Below are 17352 nucleotides of genomic sequence, written 5' to 3'. Positions count from 1 at the left end.
CAGCTAAAGCGCCCTTGCAGCAGGGCCTTTCCAAACGAGAAGATCTGGGGATGGGGACAGGCATGGGGAGGAAAGAAAAGTACCTGTGGGAGGAGGAGAGCATGGTTGGTGGTCTCAAGGTAGGCGGCATAGAAGGTTGAGAATGGGATGAGTAGGTAAGGACGTGATCATACAACGTGTATTGGGGAAAGGGTGTGCTGGACTTAATTCTCTAACTTATCTTCCCCTGTTTTCTTTCTCATTCCCGTCCCCATCTCTATCTTTTTCTATGCCTTTCCAGGTCCAAATACATCTTTCTCAAGTCCAAATTTCTGCATCCACCTCATCCGGTTATCTCCTGTGTCTCTTTCTGTGTTTTTCTTTGTTGATCTGTCTCTGCTCTAGGCCACTTTGTGGTGTTTTGTTTTTGTTTTTGTTTTTGTTTTTCAGTTTTGGTTGTTTTGTTTCTTCTTTTTCCTCCGTTTCTTCCTGTGGGTTTTAAACTGTCTTTATCTCCCATTTTTCCTCTTTTTCTCCTCATCTTTTCGTCTATCACTGAGCCATCTCCTACCTCCTCCTCCCACTTGAGGGAGGCAGGGATAAATCGCTCTCCTTTCTCGTCCCCTCCCCCAATTCTTTACTCTCTTATTTTTTCTCCCCCTTTGCCCAGTCTTCTGTTTCCAGGCGGACCCTTTATTTTAGGTTCCGTAGTTTCCCTCCCCGGAGGCCTGACCGAGGAACACCTTTTCGGGGTGGAACGACATGCAGTAACACGCCTCACAATTCATTTCCGCCCTTCACCGCGTCTCTGCTTGCGTCATTTCCGCCAGCCTTGGAGTGTCTCCGCCCTTCCCGCCTCTGTTCCTCCGAGCGTCTCAAACACAGGCCTTGGGCCTACAGCTCTGAGGGTATTTGGGGGGGCGGGGGCAGGTCTGATGAGTAACCCCTCCCCCCAGGTCCCAGAGGGAGAAGCCTCTACCTCTGTCTGCCGGGTATATTATATTCAATTTCTAAATCATTATTTGAAATTACCTGACTTTTTAAAATTCAAATTTCTACTGACAGAAATTTCCCTCATCAGTCTCTCTTCATCTTCTTCTGTCCTTTATCAAAAATTTAGTTTTACCTGGGCCCATGAGCCTTAAAGCAATTATTTATCCTTTTTTCATATTTTACATTAAGAGATTAAATCTGTGTGACCCCAGCCTCCTCAAAATTTTTTTCAAACCTGCCATCTATTAAGAAGGGATGAGGATTAGAATAGGCCCCACCTTTTGCTGAAGGTATAAGCAGAAACAGGGAACTGAAGGGAGGCACAAGACATGTTAGAGATGCGGGGGGAGGGAACCAGCCAAGGCTGGGGTCTTGACTGCTGCCTTTTCTTCCTTCTCAGCTCAAGAGCTCCATGGCCTCCACTTCCCGCCGCCAACGCCGAGAGCGTCGCTTCCGTCGTTACTTGTCTGCAGGACGGCTGGTCCGGGCCCAGGCCCTCCTCCAGCGACACCCAGGCCTTGATGTAGATGCTGGGCAGCCCCCACCACTGCACCGGGCTTGTGCCCGCCATGATGCCCCTGCCCTGTGCCTGCTGCTCCGGCTCGGGGCTGACCCTGCCCACCAGGACCGCCATGGGGACACAGCGCTGCACGCTGCTGCCCGCCAGGGCCCTGATGGTGAGTCTGCACGGTGGGGAATAAGGCCGTGAGAACTGACTGGATCCGAAATGGAGGCCAGCAGTTGAGAAATAAGCTAATTAATTGGTCACTGGGACCCAAGGATGTAGCTGACCAAGTTGGTATGTGGCTATCATTTATGCCTTTACTTTACTGAGCTCCTATAGACTAAAATGCCCATCATTCCCAGAACAGCAGCTGGTCTTCAAATTGCACATTGTTTCTAGATTAGTAGCTACTTTGTTTCTTGACAGGTGGTTTGCCTGTAAAGTTTTGAGGTGCAAAAGCAAGCTTAGAGGCCCAGTTTGGAAGTAAAATTGCCTGGGTTCAAATCCCAGCTTCAAACTTAATGGCTGTGTACTCTTGGGCAAGTTGCTAAACTTCTCTGAGCCTTAGTTTGCAGTGTGCAAGTTAAATAACAACCCTTGCTTTGTGCCAGACACTTTTCATAAAGTAACTTATTTAATCTTCACAGCGTCCCTGTGAGGTAAATACTGATATTGTCCTCCATTTCCCAGATGAAGAAATTGGGCACAGAGAAGTTGTCAAGGTCACACAGCTAGTAAGTGGTAGAGCAGGAACTGAAACAGAGGCAGCCTCACTAGAATATCCATACTCTTAATAACTACGCTATCCTGTGTTATACATTTTAGAAGTATACAGTGATAGTGCCCATGTTCCAAGCACCTAGGCTGTGACATGTATGTTTTGAGAATTAACTGACATAGTGCACATTAAGTGTACTATGCTGGGTACACAATAAGCACTTAGTAGATGCTGGTGATGGTTGTTCCTGTTGTTATCAACAAGTCCACAATTCTGAAGCTCAAAAAGATTGGTGTTTGTTGAAAAAATAAATAAATAGAAAACACTTTTTCATCCGTCTACTATTGAAACTCATTTGGTGGCAAAACATAACCTGGACTAAAGCAAGGCTGTCTATGATTTGTTTTTATCCTACTTGATGTCAACATTCATATGTTTCACTGCAGAAACATTCAGGTATTTCGTTATTGGGGCTGCCCAGGCATCCTGGGTTACTGAATATGCACTGTATTTACTTTTAGATCAACTCTATCAAATCCCAAGAACGTCTGAGTACTGAAAAATCTCTGACACTAAGGGTTTTAGATGAGGACCTCTTGATATTGGAGGGGCAGTGGAAGCAGCTCCGTAGAGGTATTGCTCTCCTCACTAAAACAAAAGGGAAAGTCTTTCTCCATATAGAGATTTTCCTTCTAAAGTAAAAACATTGGAGGAAAACCTCTAGGTGGGGATAAGCAGCCCTAACTCAATTTGGTTTGCTGCTATTATTATCCCCCAGCTTCCCAAGTATATACTGGAGCACCCACACATACACACACAAAACTTCCCCATGTAGTCAAATCCATTGTTTCTTTAATTCCCTTTAACAGATGCGAGATAGGCTGGCATGTTTGTTTTTTGTTGTTGTTGTTAACTTAAAAACAGAGAAAGGAGGTTTACAAAGGCAAGCATCTAACTTAACAGCTAATGTTTTAAGAGGCAGGACAGCTGGAAGGCAGCAGAGCAGAGTTTCACCATGAGGCACACCTGCATCCAAATCTCAGCTCTAACATTTATAGACCATGTGACAGGGACTGGCACCTTAACCTCTTTGAGCCTTATTTGTCTCTCTGAAACAGGGGTTGTGACCAGTAGAGGGAAGTATATTGTGTATTCGGCACTCACTAGATGATAGGTATTTTTATTTATATTATTTAATAAAGTCTTCTTGAGTAATAAAAATGTCCCTGATAGAGTGGTAGATACTTCCCTCATCATATTATATTCTAAGAAGCATATGAGATTGATTTGATTATCCCATCTACAGATGAGGAAAGCAGGTTCCAAAAGGTTCAGGAACTTGTCTGAAATCAGGTGATAAGCCATTGTCTTCCAAGGGGGACTCACACTAAGTGATTTTTCTTCTAAACCCTGGTGTCCTCTCAGGCCTTTTTTCTTCCTGGTTCCCCAGCAGCCTTGCCACCAGGTGGCCTTCTAACTCCTTGATCAAAAGACCTATGTCATTCAACTTCCAGCTGCTTTAGAGACCACCCTGCCTTAATGGATGCAAATATTTTCTTTGAACAGATGAAATGACCCAAAATCCCCTGCCAGGTTTTTTTCCCCTGAGTTCCCACGTTAGGTCCATGGGATTGTTCATGCTGGATTGGCTAGGCTGGGTAATCACACCCAGTAAGGCTCCAGTGGATGTCCGTACCTTTGGGGCTTTTGGTGGCTTCTCACTGGGACCCATCTCCACATGGGGAAGCAGTTTTAGCTGCCCAAGACCCCTGTATGAACACACCTTAACCAGACAAAAACCATTCTCTTACACGAATTAGCAAGAATTAGTTGAGTAACAGGAGGATGATTTTCTCAGTCTTGGCAAAAAGAATAAAGTCCAAAGCCAGCCTGATATTTTTTCAAGGTAATAGTCACTGCACTTCTGTTTGCCAGCCCCAGTGGTAACACCCGTAACCCACTTGAATCTGCACAGTAGAAGTAGGCTGTGGCCCCATTTTACAGATGGCCTCACCATCCGGTTTATGTTCCATTTGCCTTTCCAACCTTACCTCCCACTGCACACCCACAAACCCACAACTCAAGTTGCATAATTCTACCTTCAGTAACCCTACAAGCCTGCCTGTCTCTTGCCTGGTTGCCTTCCCTTTCACCTGATTTCCACTTTTATCCTCACTTCCTGGCCCAGTAAAAGCCCCACCTCCTCCTGGAAGCCCTCTCTGATCACCCCGCCCACTCTTGCCTTTTCTTCAGTCTCAGTCAATTGTCATTCAATATAAGCTTCTGATAGTGGCATTGTTTTTAAGTGTGTTTTTTTTTGTACCCATTTTGTACGTCCCTTTTAGGTAGAAATAAAATCTTACGGGTAGAGGAAGAGTGGTGCTTCCATTGCTAAAACAAAGTACTTTATTCCACAAAATTTTTCTTCATATTTATTTTTCCCAATATAAAAGTAGAACATGTTAATTTAAGAACATTGGGAAAAGTTGTTCTGTACTGCTCAATTGATGATAAAGGTGGTGTTTCAGACACTGGAAGAGGGTTGACTATTTGATAAACAATGTTGGGACATTTGGTTCAGCTGAGGGGAAAATAAAGTCCTACCTTACACCAGACTCAAAAATAAATTGCAGCCAGATATATACCACATTCATGGGAGGGGATGTCCCTGGAGAGAGGAGGAGGAATAAAACTTGAAAGGGGTTATCAAAGAGAACTTTAGCTTTATCTATGATAGTTTTCATTTCTTCAAAATAAAATGTTTCAAAAATGACAATATATTAACATACCCTGTGATAGGAATATAGCTGTTTATTGTATTATACTTTGTACTTTGGGGAATTTTTGAAATTTCTAAATGTGTATATTAGATACATAAAAATAGTAGAAGAAAATATAAGGGAATACTTTTATAATCTTAAAGTCAGGAAAGGCTTCCTAAGAATGAAACAAAGTCAAAAGCCATAAAAGAAAAGATTGATACAGATTTAACTACATAAAAAATTTTTAAACACAGATGGAAGAAAATATTTGCAATATTGGTACCAGACACTAAGGATTTATATCTATACATATTAAGAGCTCTCATATCTATGTATATAATTTCTAGTGGAAAAGTAGGCAAAGAATAAGGACCAAGTCATTCACAAAAGAAATACAAATAGCCAAAAAGTGTTTGAAAAAGAGGAAAACTTCATTAATAAAAATCATTTTTTAATTTATCAAACTGGCAAAATTAAAAGAATTGATGATAGCCAATTTTCGTAGAGGAAGACGCAGGCACTCATTTCACTCCTGTATTCTTGGTGGGAGTATACATTGGCACAAATGTTTTTGAGAGCAGTGTGGCCAAAGTACACATGTTCTTTGACTCAGAAATTCTACTTGAGGATTTGCCCCACAGAAATACTGTACTGAGTCCACGAAGACATATAAGGCTGAACATTTTCTGAAACAATCAAAGCCTGTTGATTGGCAGAGGGTATGGGGATGTATTTCATACACACAGTGGAACACTACACAGTCAGTAAAAAGAATGAAGTAGACTGTAGATACTCCTGTGGAAAGATATGTATGAGAAAACAGCAAATTGCCAAATAGTACGTATAGCATAGTCACATATATCTGAACAAAATTGTTATGGGTGTATGTTTATATGCATAAAGACAGGACTGGAAGGACCCAAAGCAAACTGCTAATGGAGATTGAATTTATTCTTCATTCTTTAAAAAAGAAAATTTCAAATTATATGCTTTTCATATTAGAATATTCATCAGCTTATACTGGGCAGGGGGGCTGGTGAAGGTGAATGCCACCTATAGTCCTGCCACCCAGAGACTAGAACTTTTACATATTTCCTTCTAGTCTATTTTTTTCAGCCATAGGATTTGGTCTCTCTTTTTTTGTTGTTTTTTTTGTTGTTTGTTTGTTTTCTGTTTTTTACATTGTTGTGATTGGATCCTGTTTACAGTGTTTGTTTTTACACTTAAACATCATTTTTAGAGGCTGTTTGATATTCTGTACCACATTTTACTTACTAAGTTTTTATTGTTGGAGGCCTTAGTCCTTAAAACCTATGAATTTAAAAACCTCCCATGCAAGCCTGAGCTCCCACCCACCCTCATGCCTGCAGTTGACCCTGGTAGGAAATAAGCATTTGAAAGACAAGGCCAGATACTAGCTGGATGGGACAAATTGGCAGGGCTTCCGGCAGGTAACATGAGAACTAAAGAGAAATGCCTCCTCCCCTCACCCTGATGTGGTTTGAGTTGGTTGCCACTCAGATGTGCCAGGGGATGGATAAGGAGTGGTGATCCTTAGCCAGACAAGCCTGAACCCATTCTGTTTTTCTGCCTTCCTGGCAATGGCAGAACAACTCTTTCCTTGGTCTTATCCTTTTGCTAGATAACCAGTACTTTCCACCACCACAGAATAAAGATTTCAGGACTCTCAGCCATTTCCTCCTTCTTATATACCGAGGGAGAAAGCAGGTCCACGGGAAGGGATGGTATACTTCCCTTACCTTCTTCTGTCCCCACAATGTGAAGCGGAGTTGGTGGCCATGGCAGATTGGCCTGGTCAGGGATCGGGGTGCCTGGGCTGGCAGTGAAGTGAGTAGCATGACAGGATTTAGGAAGAGGGGAGTCAGGAATATAGTCCCTCTACTGTTTGCGCCTGGCCTTGTGTCATCCAGCCCTTGGGTGAGACCCTCTGTCTCATTCCCCTTTCCCCTGCCCTGGGTCAGCAGTTATTTGGAAAGAGCTTGCTCTGCTGCTGGGACCATTTCTCTGACTCAAATTCACTGCGGTCTGAACTTCCCATCCCTCTCCCAGCATCCCCTGGTTGAGGCTGATTGAGGGAAATTCCCCTGAAAACATTTACTATTTAATAAACTGAATAGTTCATTGAAAAATGATACGAATGGGGAAATATTATTTTTTATAGTTACATGTTATAAAGATTCACAGTAGAGTTTTCAGATATTTTACTAGTCTGAAGTATAGTTTTGGGTAAGAAACACATAATAAGAGGTATATAGTGACAATATTTTCAAGCAAAAAAAAAAAAAAGGAATACTTTGTTGAAGGATTTTGACATTGCTCTAAGTGGCAGGAGGCAGGACATTAAATGTCATTTCTCATGGTAGAATTCCCAGGACACTAAAATATGAGTGACAAAGGTCAGAATATTTTAAACTGCTACCTTTATCATGCATGTGGGAAAGTATCAGTAAATATTTGTCAGCAATGGTGATTTCCTAATACCCAGGAGGCATCTATGTGGGCCACTCTTTCCGTTACTCTAAGACCAAGGGAATGAGCAGCAGAACTTCTTGGAATTCAAGATGGTGGCCCCACCAAGGAATGAGAATCCAAACTAACTTCTGCTGACTGCTCTTCCATCAACAGCCTACACGGACTTCTTCCTGCCATTGCTGAGTCGCTGTCCCTCTGCCATGGGAATAAAGAATAAAGATGGGGAAACCCCTGGACAGATTTTAGGCTGGGGACCCCCGTGGGATTCTGCTGAAGAAGAGGAAGAAGATGAGGCTTCCAAGGAGCAGGAATGGAGGCAGAAGCTGCAGGGAGAGCTGGAGGACGAGTGGCAGGAGGTCATTGGAAGGTTTGAAGGTGAGGAATCCATTCCCATCAACTGCTGCCCTTCTTCCCCACTGACCACTTGTCCTGCATTCATTGCACTGGGCCTTCTCTGCCCCCTTTTTCTGTACTTCCCTACCTCCCTTGCCCCATCCCTTTCTCACATTCTCTCCCCCAACTATCCCTCCCACCCTCCCAAACAGATGATGCTTCCCATGAGGCCCAGGAACCTGAGTCCTTCTCAGCCTGGTCAGACCGCCTGGCCCGGGAACATGCCCAGAAGCACCAGCAGCAGCAGCGGGAGGCACAGGGAGCCTGCCGACCCCAACGGGCTGAGGGCTCCAGCTACAGCTGGCGACAGCAGGAGGAGGAGCAGCGGCTCTTCCAAGAGCGAGCCCGGGTCAAGGAAGAAGAACTGCATGAGAGCCGAGCCAGCAGAGACCCAGGGGCAGAGCCAGCCAGGGCTGGGCCCAGGGCAGAGCACACCAGAGGGGCAGGGAGGGGCAGCCTCTGGCGCTTTGGTGATGTACCCTGGCCCTGCCCTGGAGGAGGGGACCCAGAGGCCATGGCTGCAGCCTTGGTGGCCAGGGGGCCCCCCTTGGAGGAACAGGGGGCTCTGAGGAGGTACTTGAGGGTCCAGCAGGTCCGCTGGCATCCTGACCGCTTCCTGCAGCGATTCCGGAACCAGATTGAGACTTGGGAGCTGGGCCGTGTGATGGGGGCTGTAACGGCCCTTTCTCAGGCCCTGAATCGCCATGCAGAAGCCCTTAAGTGACCCCAGGGAAAGAGCAAGAAACTGCTGGGGATGAAGCCTTAGGGGTGGGGCAGAAGGAAGGGAAAGGTCTAGGATGGGGATGATAGGACAAGGCAGCTGCTGCACGACAGAGGATGTGGGGGGGGGTGAGACTTGTACTGAGTGGGGGTGGGGGGGATCTGGGCCACCACCACTGCTCCTTGGCTCTGCCATTTCCTAATAAGACCTAGTTCCACATCTCACTCCCGGTGTCTCCTCTGCCTTTTTCCATTGCTGTGGTTTTCATCACCCATGACATCTCCTTTCCTGCCCTGCCTGCCGAAACCCACAGCTCCTACACACCTGCAGCCTGTATGCATGCACGCACTAACGTGCCCTCAGCTGGAGACAAGAAGCCCCCTGCTTGCCCACCCTCAAGATCAGCCTACAAAGGCCCAGTTTGCCTTCCAGTTTCATTGCCACTCCTTTTGCCAGGGTCTGCTCCACTCCAGGCTGCGGCTGGAGAAATAGATGTGAACAGAGGCAAAAAAGGGAACAAAACCAGTTTCCCTCCCCTCCCCAGGTCCCCAACCAGAACCACATCCTCCTCCCCACTTAATAACTTCACACCGCCTTCCCCCAACACAGGGCTTTTCCTTTGCTGAGTCACTGAATGATATGATTTGGGGGGCAGCTGGGGCTGGGGGACTATGAGGAGGCTGTGGGAGGATGGGGGCTAGAAACAGAATGGATGGAGGAAGAGCCCTGTGGGGGAGTGGAATTTCGATTGCTAAAAATAGGAGCAGGGGAAGGAGGAGGAAAGAGCCAAATTATGTAACCTGGGTTGTCTGTTCTTGGGCAACCAGAGATCCGCACCCGAGGCCAGCCAGGCTGCTGCTCCCGGCTCTCTTCCTCCAGTTTAATCTGCTCTCTGTTCCCTCCACTTTAATCCTGTCTCTTCTCCTCCAACCTCACTCCCTTCAGGGCCCCAGTCCTTGTCTCTCCCCATCTAGTTCCTGCCCCCATCCTAAACCTGGACTTAATCTCTGGGCAGCCAGGCTTGGCCTTCCAGGTAAACATCTCCTTTTCCATGAACCTGTGGTTGAGGTCCTGAGGGGTAGAGGGAGGGGATCTGGGATTCCCACAGGGATGGAGGGTAGGAGAGGTCGCTCACTCCATCCCTCCCACTCTTCATACCCCCCAGGACACAATTGGAAAGGACTGAAAGGAGAACACACATGTGTGTACTGGTGTGTGCTGAATCTGTGTGTCTCTACATCAGAAAATACTCAAATTCAGAAACTTATTTTTTAGGTTTTGAGCCCAGGTCTACACAGGAGAATCCCAGAAGTGGAAGTGGAGGGCAGTAGAGGACAGAGAGGGAAAGCCTCTCTTAAACACAGGAAAGTGGGTGGGCATCAGACCCTCCAAGAAGACAGGGAGCCTGAGCCTGAAGATAGGAAGGGGCCCAAGGCCTCTGAGCCACCAGGCAGATGTTCAGGGGCAGGAGGGGGAAGAGCTGGTGAGAAAGATCCTGTGAGAGGAAGCTGCTGTGATTCAGAGAAGAGACTTTGAGCTGTGAGCAACCCAGGCGTCCGGTTCCTCTTACAGGCCGGAGATTTCGGAAGTGGCATGCAAAGAGCCCAGGTTTGGAGTTGGGGGAGTTGGGTTTAGTATCCCTAAGTGGGGGGTTGAGAGTTGAGTAGCAGAAAACCTTGATGTACAAATTTACTCCTCCATCCAGGATATTTTTCTCTGGTTTTTAAGCACATTATTTCCCCCTCTGCAAGAGTTACACAAAACCAAAACACAATAAGCCCTGATACCTGAGCCTCCAGACCTCCCTCTTCAACATCCCTCCCTGGTGTCTGGCCCCCAGCCCTGGTGGGGGTTCCCCCGAGATGAAGGTTGTTCACTTTCTCTGACCACACGGTTTCCGCTTCTGTGTCTCTTATTTCCTAGGCTGATAAAAATACTGAGCCCTAGAGGCCCTTGGCTTCCTCTGACCCCCTGGGGCCAGGCAGCAGGCATCCTGTCCATCACAGTGGGGGTGGGGAAGGGAGCCAAGGGATCCCCAAGGGGTGACTCAGTGCCTACCATGAAACATGGAAATAGAAGTGCCTATCTCTGCTCTCTAGAACTGGAACCAGGAATCATGTCTCAGTGGAGGATGTAAACAGGATTGGAGATAAGACTAGTGAGGTTGGAAAAGGATATGTTTGGGATTAGGGTTGGGGTAGGTTTGGGTTAAGTTAGGAAAAGGACCTGGGAGGTACCGTATTCAGTTCAGTTCAGCGGAGCATCAGGCAGCCCAAAGGTAAATTCAAACCCTGCTTTACACGTTTACAATCCAATGGGGAACGCAAACCATACCTATTTAACTGGTTCAAGACATGCTGAGTAAACATTATAGTAAGGTACAGTGGATTCAGAAGAGGGGGAGGCAAATTCCATCTGAATGTATATAGGGAGACTTCAAGAAGGGGAGATGGCATTTGAGCTGGCTCTGATGAAAGGGTAGGATTTAAATGGGTAGTGGCGGGTTGAAGGGCTCTGTAGATAAATAAAATGGCTTGAGCAGAAGCTGGGAAGTCAGGAAACACAGAGAATGTTCATGAAAAGATGAATGTCCTGAGGTGGATGAAGCACAGGTTTATGGGAGTATATGGTGAGAGAGAACCACCGAGTGCCAAGGTGAGGGATTTGGACTTTACCCTGTGGACAGTGTCACTGGTGGCAGATGCAAAGAAGCGGGAGAACAAGAGAGTGCAGCAGTATGAGACAAGGAATAAGGAAAAATAACATTTTTTGAACACCTGCTGTGAGTTAGCCATGTCAAGTGCTTTTCCTAACATCTGTAATCCTTTCAACAGCTATCCAAAAGGTAAGTGGTGGCATCTCATTGTGTGTGTGTGTGTATGAGGAAACTGAGGCTTATAAACATACTGTAACTTGCCAAAGCCACACAGCTAAAAAATACTGGAATTAGCATTAAACTCATCTAACTTCAAAGCTCAAGTACTGTCTAATTCAGTCCCAGTAATTCCCACTGACATTAAAGGAGGGAACAGATTTTATAAACTTTGAGGGGATAAATCATTAGAACATGACAATGACTGGATGGTTCGAGTGGGGGAAAAGGATTCTTAGATGACTCAAATTTTGATCCTGGGGCATTGGAAAGATGGTGATCCCCAAAACCAAGAAGAAGGATGAAGGGAAAGATGAGTTCACTTTTAGACATTCTATCCATTTTTATTACGTACCCCCTCAGAGCAGGGCACTCTGCTGGGCAGTGGGTGTAATAGATAAGTCACTGCTCTCATAGAGCTTCCAGCCTAGAGAAACAGTATACGAGTAACAACTACACATAATAACAGGAAGTACATCTGCTTGGAGTAATAAGGCCAGGCATAAAGTGGTCGAAGAAAGTTTGCTGAGTGTGTGGTGCCAGCTTAACACTCAGCTGGATATTTCCAGCAAGGAGGTCTGGAGCTTAAGAGAAGTTTTGGGCTGGAAGGATAGATTTGGGCATCATTCCCTTCACAGTGGAGGCTGAGCCTCTGAGTGGACAGGAGCACCAAGGAAGGGGGAAGTGACCAGAGAGCCCTGAGGTAGTCAAAGGAAAAGGAGCCGATGAAGGAGAGAGGTGGGAGGAGCAGAGCAGTAGGCCAAGGTAGTTGTGGGCCAAGCAGGCACTGGGCAGCCACATCTAATGATTCCGGGAGGTCTCGATGGTGCATAGTGAGAAGATACTTTGGGTTCAGGAACTAGATGATTACAATTTTTGAGAAAACTGTTTCCATTTGATAGAGGGACAGAAATCACTTTACATGGGTTGAGGAATGAGTGGGAGGTGAAAGGGAGATACAAAGTCATAGAATAGCAAATATGGAAGATACCGAAGACTCATCTCTAGTTCAACCCACGAATTTTACAGATGAGGAAAATTTTACCAGTTCCTGAAAAAGTGGCTGGGGGGCTGGTCTCCTGAGACACACAAAAAAAGGAAGGTGAGAGATGGAAAGGACATTTGAGGGAGGAAGAGTGCCCAGGGAAGGATTTCTTGTTTTATTTTAAGAAACAGTGTTTGCAAAACAAAAATACTGGAAATATAAGAAAGGGACGAGAGAATAAAGACGGGTTAGGATAGAGTACAGATGAAAGGATCACTGTTGGAAAGGAGAAAGTACTTCTCTGAGTGAAGAATAAAGGGAAGATTAAGATACACAGATAAAGCTAGAAGTGCAGAGAAAAGAAGGGAGTGAGGAAATTCACCTCAGATGGCCTTACGCTCAATAAAATAGATGACAGCATCATCAATGGAGAGTGATGGAGGTGGACAGGGTGGAGGGCTAAGAGACTTGAAGATTAAGAACATCACCTCCAGGAGTACTGAGGGCTCTCTGAAGTTAGACGGCCAGGTTTAGTAGGCCTGTTGTCATAGAGACATGACTCCTGCAATGTTTGGCAGACTAGGAGAAAGATACAAAAATGAGACTCCAGTTTTTCCAAAGCTGGAGTTTGTCAAGGTCTTCTTGGTAGAACATCAGGTGAGTGAGACATTCTAAAGTGCTAGTTGAAATTGTCCACTATGCAGTAAAAGTTAAACTGAATAGACAAGGAAAACAAGGAAGAAAAAGCTGGACATCTTGGTGAGAATAAGATAGATTCAGCGGAAGGGAGGGAATGGGAGATGTATAGAGTGGGTGGTTGTGATCTGAGGGAAAATTCAGAGTTCAAGATCTTGAAGGTGTATTCCTTCCAAGTGATGCAGAGGTTGGAGGTACAACCTTGCTCATGGGTAGCTAAAGTGGAGCAAAGAAGCTGCGAGAAAGTTGAAGTCAACTGAGGGACCAGGTGTAAGATTCATCTGGTCTGTATGGTTTTTAAGTCAGTAAAGATAGGGGTAGGGGATGAAGTATGGAGAAAAAGTGAGCCAGATACCTGTGTTGCTAGGAGGATGGTGGAGTTGTCAGTGGAGCACATTGTGCAGGAAGAGCATGGCACATGCAAAATGCATAGACTTCAAGAGGAGGAGGAGGTTACCAGTGGTATGGTGGGGAGAAAAGAAAATAGTAACCTCTCCTCAGCCGCCTACCCCAGTGATGGGGTCAAAAGAAAGAGAAAAGTAGATTAAGGGAAATCCAGGTTTCAGACAAGTGCCCAGTGGAAGACATTTCAAGAATGAAATGAAGGATTCAAATATATGAGGAGTTCTAGAGGATATTGTGGAATGGATTTGTAGAAGGGTCCTTGGAGCATAGGGAACTAAATCAGGGGACATTAAATCCCAGTGAGAGTTCAGGTTTTAGTGGAGGGTTTTGCTTCTGGGAGCAAGAGGATGCTGCTTTTTGAATTCAGAATAGAAGACGCATTGCATTAATTGTTGAGGAAAAGATAAATACCTTGAAGGGACCTTATGGGGATACACCAGATAAGCTATCTCTTCCTGTTCCGTGACTTTAAATGCCACCTTCATGCTGACTACTCCCAATTTTGTCTTTTCAGCTCTGACCTTAGCCCTGAAATTCAGACTCATATATCCAGCCACCAAGTAACATCTCCATTTGGGTGTTTGCTTAATAAATTTAGACTTGTTAGAACCAAAATAGAACCCTTGGTTCTCCCACTCTATCAGAATCCTGCCTCTCTCCCAGTCTCCCTACCTATCCCTGCCCATCCAATCTATCAACAGATCCTGTCAACTCTACTAAAGTACATCCCAAATTGGTCTACTTCTCTCCATCTCCGTGGCTGCCACTGTCTTCTCTCCAGGATTACTGCAGTTGCCTCCTAACTGGTGTCCCTGCTTTTACGCCTGTCCCCTACAATCTAGTATAAACACAGAAGCCACAGTGATCTTTTAAAAACATAAATCCAATTCTCCCTCTCCCTACGCGCGCGCGCGCGCGCACACACACACACACACACACACACACACACACTTGCTTATACTTTCCAAAAACTTCCTATGGTTTAATAAAATCCAGATGCTTTACTCCTCCTTGCATGGCCCTGCAGGATCTGGCCCCTGCCATTCTGACCACATCTCCCACCCTTCTCCCTCTCTCGCTGCTCCTGCCACACTAGCCCTTGGCCTTCTTTCTGTTCCTCAACACCTCCAGCTCGTTTCTACCTTACAGCCTTTGAGGTAGCTCTTCCCTTTGCCTGGAATGCTTTTCCCCCAAACCTTCACTTGGTCACTCTTTCTTGACATTTGGATCTCAGCGTAAATGTCATCTGCTCAAGGAGGGCTTTCCTGACCACCATATGCCACTCTTATCACATCACCCTGTCTTATATTCTCATAGCCTGCTTATTGATTTCTCCTTCAATTTATTTATTTTCTGCCTTGCCTCACTAGAATGTAAACTCCATGAGGGCAGGTACCTTGTATGACTTGTTCACCACCATATCCTTCCCACCTAGAACAGTGCTCAGTACATTGTAGGTACTCAATAAATATGTATCAAGTGGAAGGATGAATGGATAATGGAGTGAACCAGGAAAAAGCTCAACTTAAGTTTGTGCTTCAGATTGGAGTTACATTTAGAGTCAGGTTTAAGTTAGGGTTAGGGATGAGGATGAGTTGGTTCAAGAATAACCATAGAAAGAGAGTTGGGTTGGTTAGGGGCTAAGTTTTATTTGGAGGTTTATTTTGTAGGACGTATGCAGATTTGAGGTTGGGATTGAGTTTGAGTTGTCATTTGTTTTGAGGTTAAATTTGAGTTGGGGTCAAAGTTGGTATTAAATTCCAATTTAGATTTTGGGGCTAAGTTCAGGTTTGAGGCTAAAATCATCTCAGCCTCATTTGGAGACCTCAGAGATTTCACTAGTTTCCCCCGAGACCACTGCAAAGACTGTTTCCCTGAGTTTGGGGCACAAGACTCCAGTCATTACCCCTCCCACCCAGGGAAAGCCCCAGACCAACTGCCAGCTTCCCCAAGAAAGAAACCAAATTTCACACAACCTCCGAAACTGAGATTGAAACCAAGATTGGCCCATCTCGAGAAGCGTCCTTCAGTGCATCGCAAACGCCCATGACACGGAGCTTCAACCCGGTTCTTGCCCTTCCTTCCTCTCTGCCCCTCACGTCTCCCCATCGCTCCTTCTCACCTTCCTCTTTTTGTCCCTCATTTCCCAGTATTCCTCTATGATCTAAGTTTCTTCCTTTTCCTCTGTTTCTCACTGTTAACTGCAACACCATTTTATATTTTAATATAGCTTAACTAGCATTTTTCATGTCATTAAAGAGACAGAAAAAGACAACAGAAAGGAAAAGGACCCCCATAGTAAGTGGGACACAGAGAAAAGGAAAGAAGCAGGAGACAAGAGGGAAGGTGGCAGTGACACAAGAGATAGTAAGGTTAAAAGAATGAGAGGAAGCCAAAATACAGACCAGAAAATTTAAAAGAGGCATCCTCGACTTTTCTCTTCTTCCTCCATCACATCTGGTCAGCCAACAAGACCTGCAGATTTTGCCTGGAAACTCTCTCCTTTCCATTCTGCTGCTGCTTTGATATAAGTGCAGGCTCCTGTCATCTCCATCCTGGATTATTACAAAGTCCTAACTGGTCTCCATGCTTCTGGCTTCGCCTTCAGCCCCTCAAGTCCCCTACCCCAATAAATTGTTTATCTAGCTTCCAGGCTCATTTTTTCTAATGCACCAATCTGAGTGGATTCCCCTCCTCCCTTAAAATCTTTGGGGGCTTCCCATCATATTTAGAATAGAGTCCAAACATCTTCGCTTGGTTTTCAACCTTCAGCATGTGTTGTTAGCTTACCTCTCAAGCCTCATCTCTGCTTCCTCTATTTGTACCCAATTACAGATCTCAGCACACCTAATGCTCTCTCTCACCTCCAGTCTTTGCCCATACTGTTCCCTCCATCAGGACTGTTCTTCCCCATCTTCTTTGTCTCGATAGTTAATGCGTGAATCCCCTCTCCCCATGTCGAGGGTCAATGGCTTTTTATGGACTGCCATAAGCCCACCATCACAGAATTTACCTCACTTCATTGTAGTTACCTGTAACTTGCTTCCCTGGCCCTTGAGCTCCTGGAGGTTCAGGGGCAGTCCTCCACATCTTTACCCCCAATGCCTTATACAAGGTGCTCAACCAGTGTTTGTGGAGTCAAGAGAAAGCTAAAGAGATGGAATGAGAAAGAAAAGAAAAGATAGAGAATAGTAGTAAGACTGGAAGAGCCAAGCTGCAGGGCCCCAAGGAGAGGGAGAAGAACAGAGAGGAAACTGCTCATCTGTGTGTGCTGCCATGTACATTACTTATGAACCACAGGACATCAAGACCCCTCTGGAAACTGGTGCCTGAGGACAGCAGCAGAGTGGTGGGCCCAAAGCAACGATGGGAGAGCTTTAGCCTCCATCACCAACAGCACCTCCAAAACCATCGAATGAAATCATAGCAGCACCAATAATAGCAGTAATAATATTTGAGGTGGCCAATTTGCATTTTTCTTAATCTTATGAAAACTGAATAAAATCATCTTCAGAAACTTTGATTTTTTTTTTTAATATGTAACATACAAGCTAAGTGAAAACAGGCTGGGGCACAAGAATGTTTGTGTCATCATTCATATTAGCCCAAAACTGGAAACAAACCAATGCCCATCAACAGAAGAATGGATAAATGAATTAGAGTGTGATCATACAATAGAATATTGTGCCACAATTTAAAAAACATGGATGCAGACAACAACGTGGATGAGTCTCACAAACACAATATTTAGTGAACAAACCAAACACAAATGCATACACTCCGTATGACTTCACTTACACGAAGTTGAAAAGCAGGCAGAACTAATCTAG

At 45.3% G+C, this 17352-nt stretch overlaps 1 protein-coding gene across 4 annotated transcripts; it reads left to right on the top strand.

The window, feature by feature from the left end:
• The first annotated feature begins 28 nt into the window (after window positions 1-28).
• NFKBIL1 (NFKB inhibitor like 1) lies at window positions 29-8686 on the top strand. 4 transcript variants are annotated; one of them, XM_037843470.1, is made up of 5 exons: window positions 29-119; window positions 281-887; window positions 1373-1649; window positions 7604-7825; window positions 7996-8686. In XM_037843470.1, the coding sequence occupies exons 3-5, from the start codon at window positions 1385-1387 to the stop codon at window positions 8565-8567; spliced, it is 1059 nt and encodes a 352-aa protein (XP_037699398.1). In that variant the 5' UTR covers window positions 29-119; window positions 281-887; window positions 1373-1384; the 3' UTR covers window positions 8568-8686. The 4 variants fall into 4 exon arrangements, with proteins under 4 accessions (XP_037699398.1, XP_037699399.1, XP_037699400.1 ...); XM_037843471.1 differs by having other exon boundaries at window positions 59-119; window positions 682-887; XM_037843472.1 differs by having other exon boundaries at window positions 59-119; window positions 682-971.
• The last annotated feature ends 8666 nt before the right edge of the window (window positions 8687-17352 follow it).

The sequence above is a fragment of the Choloepus didactylus genome, chromosome 7 (assembly GCF_015220235.1).
Source record: "Choloepus didactylus isolate mChoDid1 chromosome 7, mChoDid1.pri, whole genome shotgun sequence".
Taxonomy (NCBI): Eukaryota; Metazoa; Chordata; class Mammalia; order Pilosa; family Megalonychidae; genus Choloepus; species Choloepus didactylus.
This window is presented reverse-complemented; position numbering and strand designations above follow the sequence as displayed.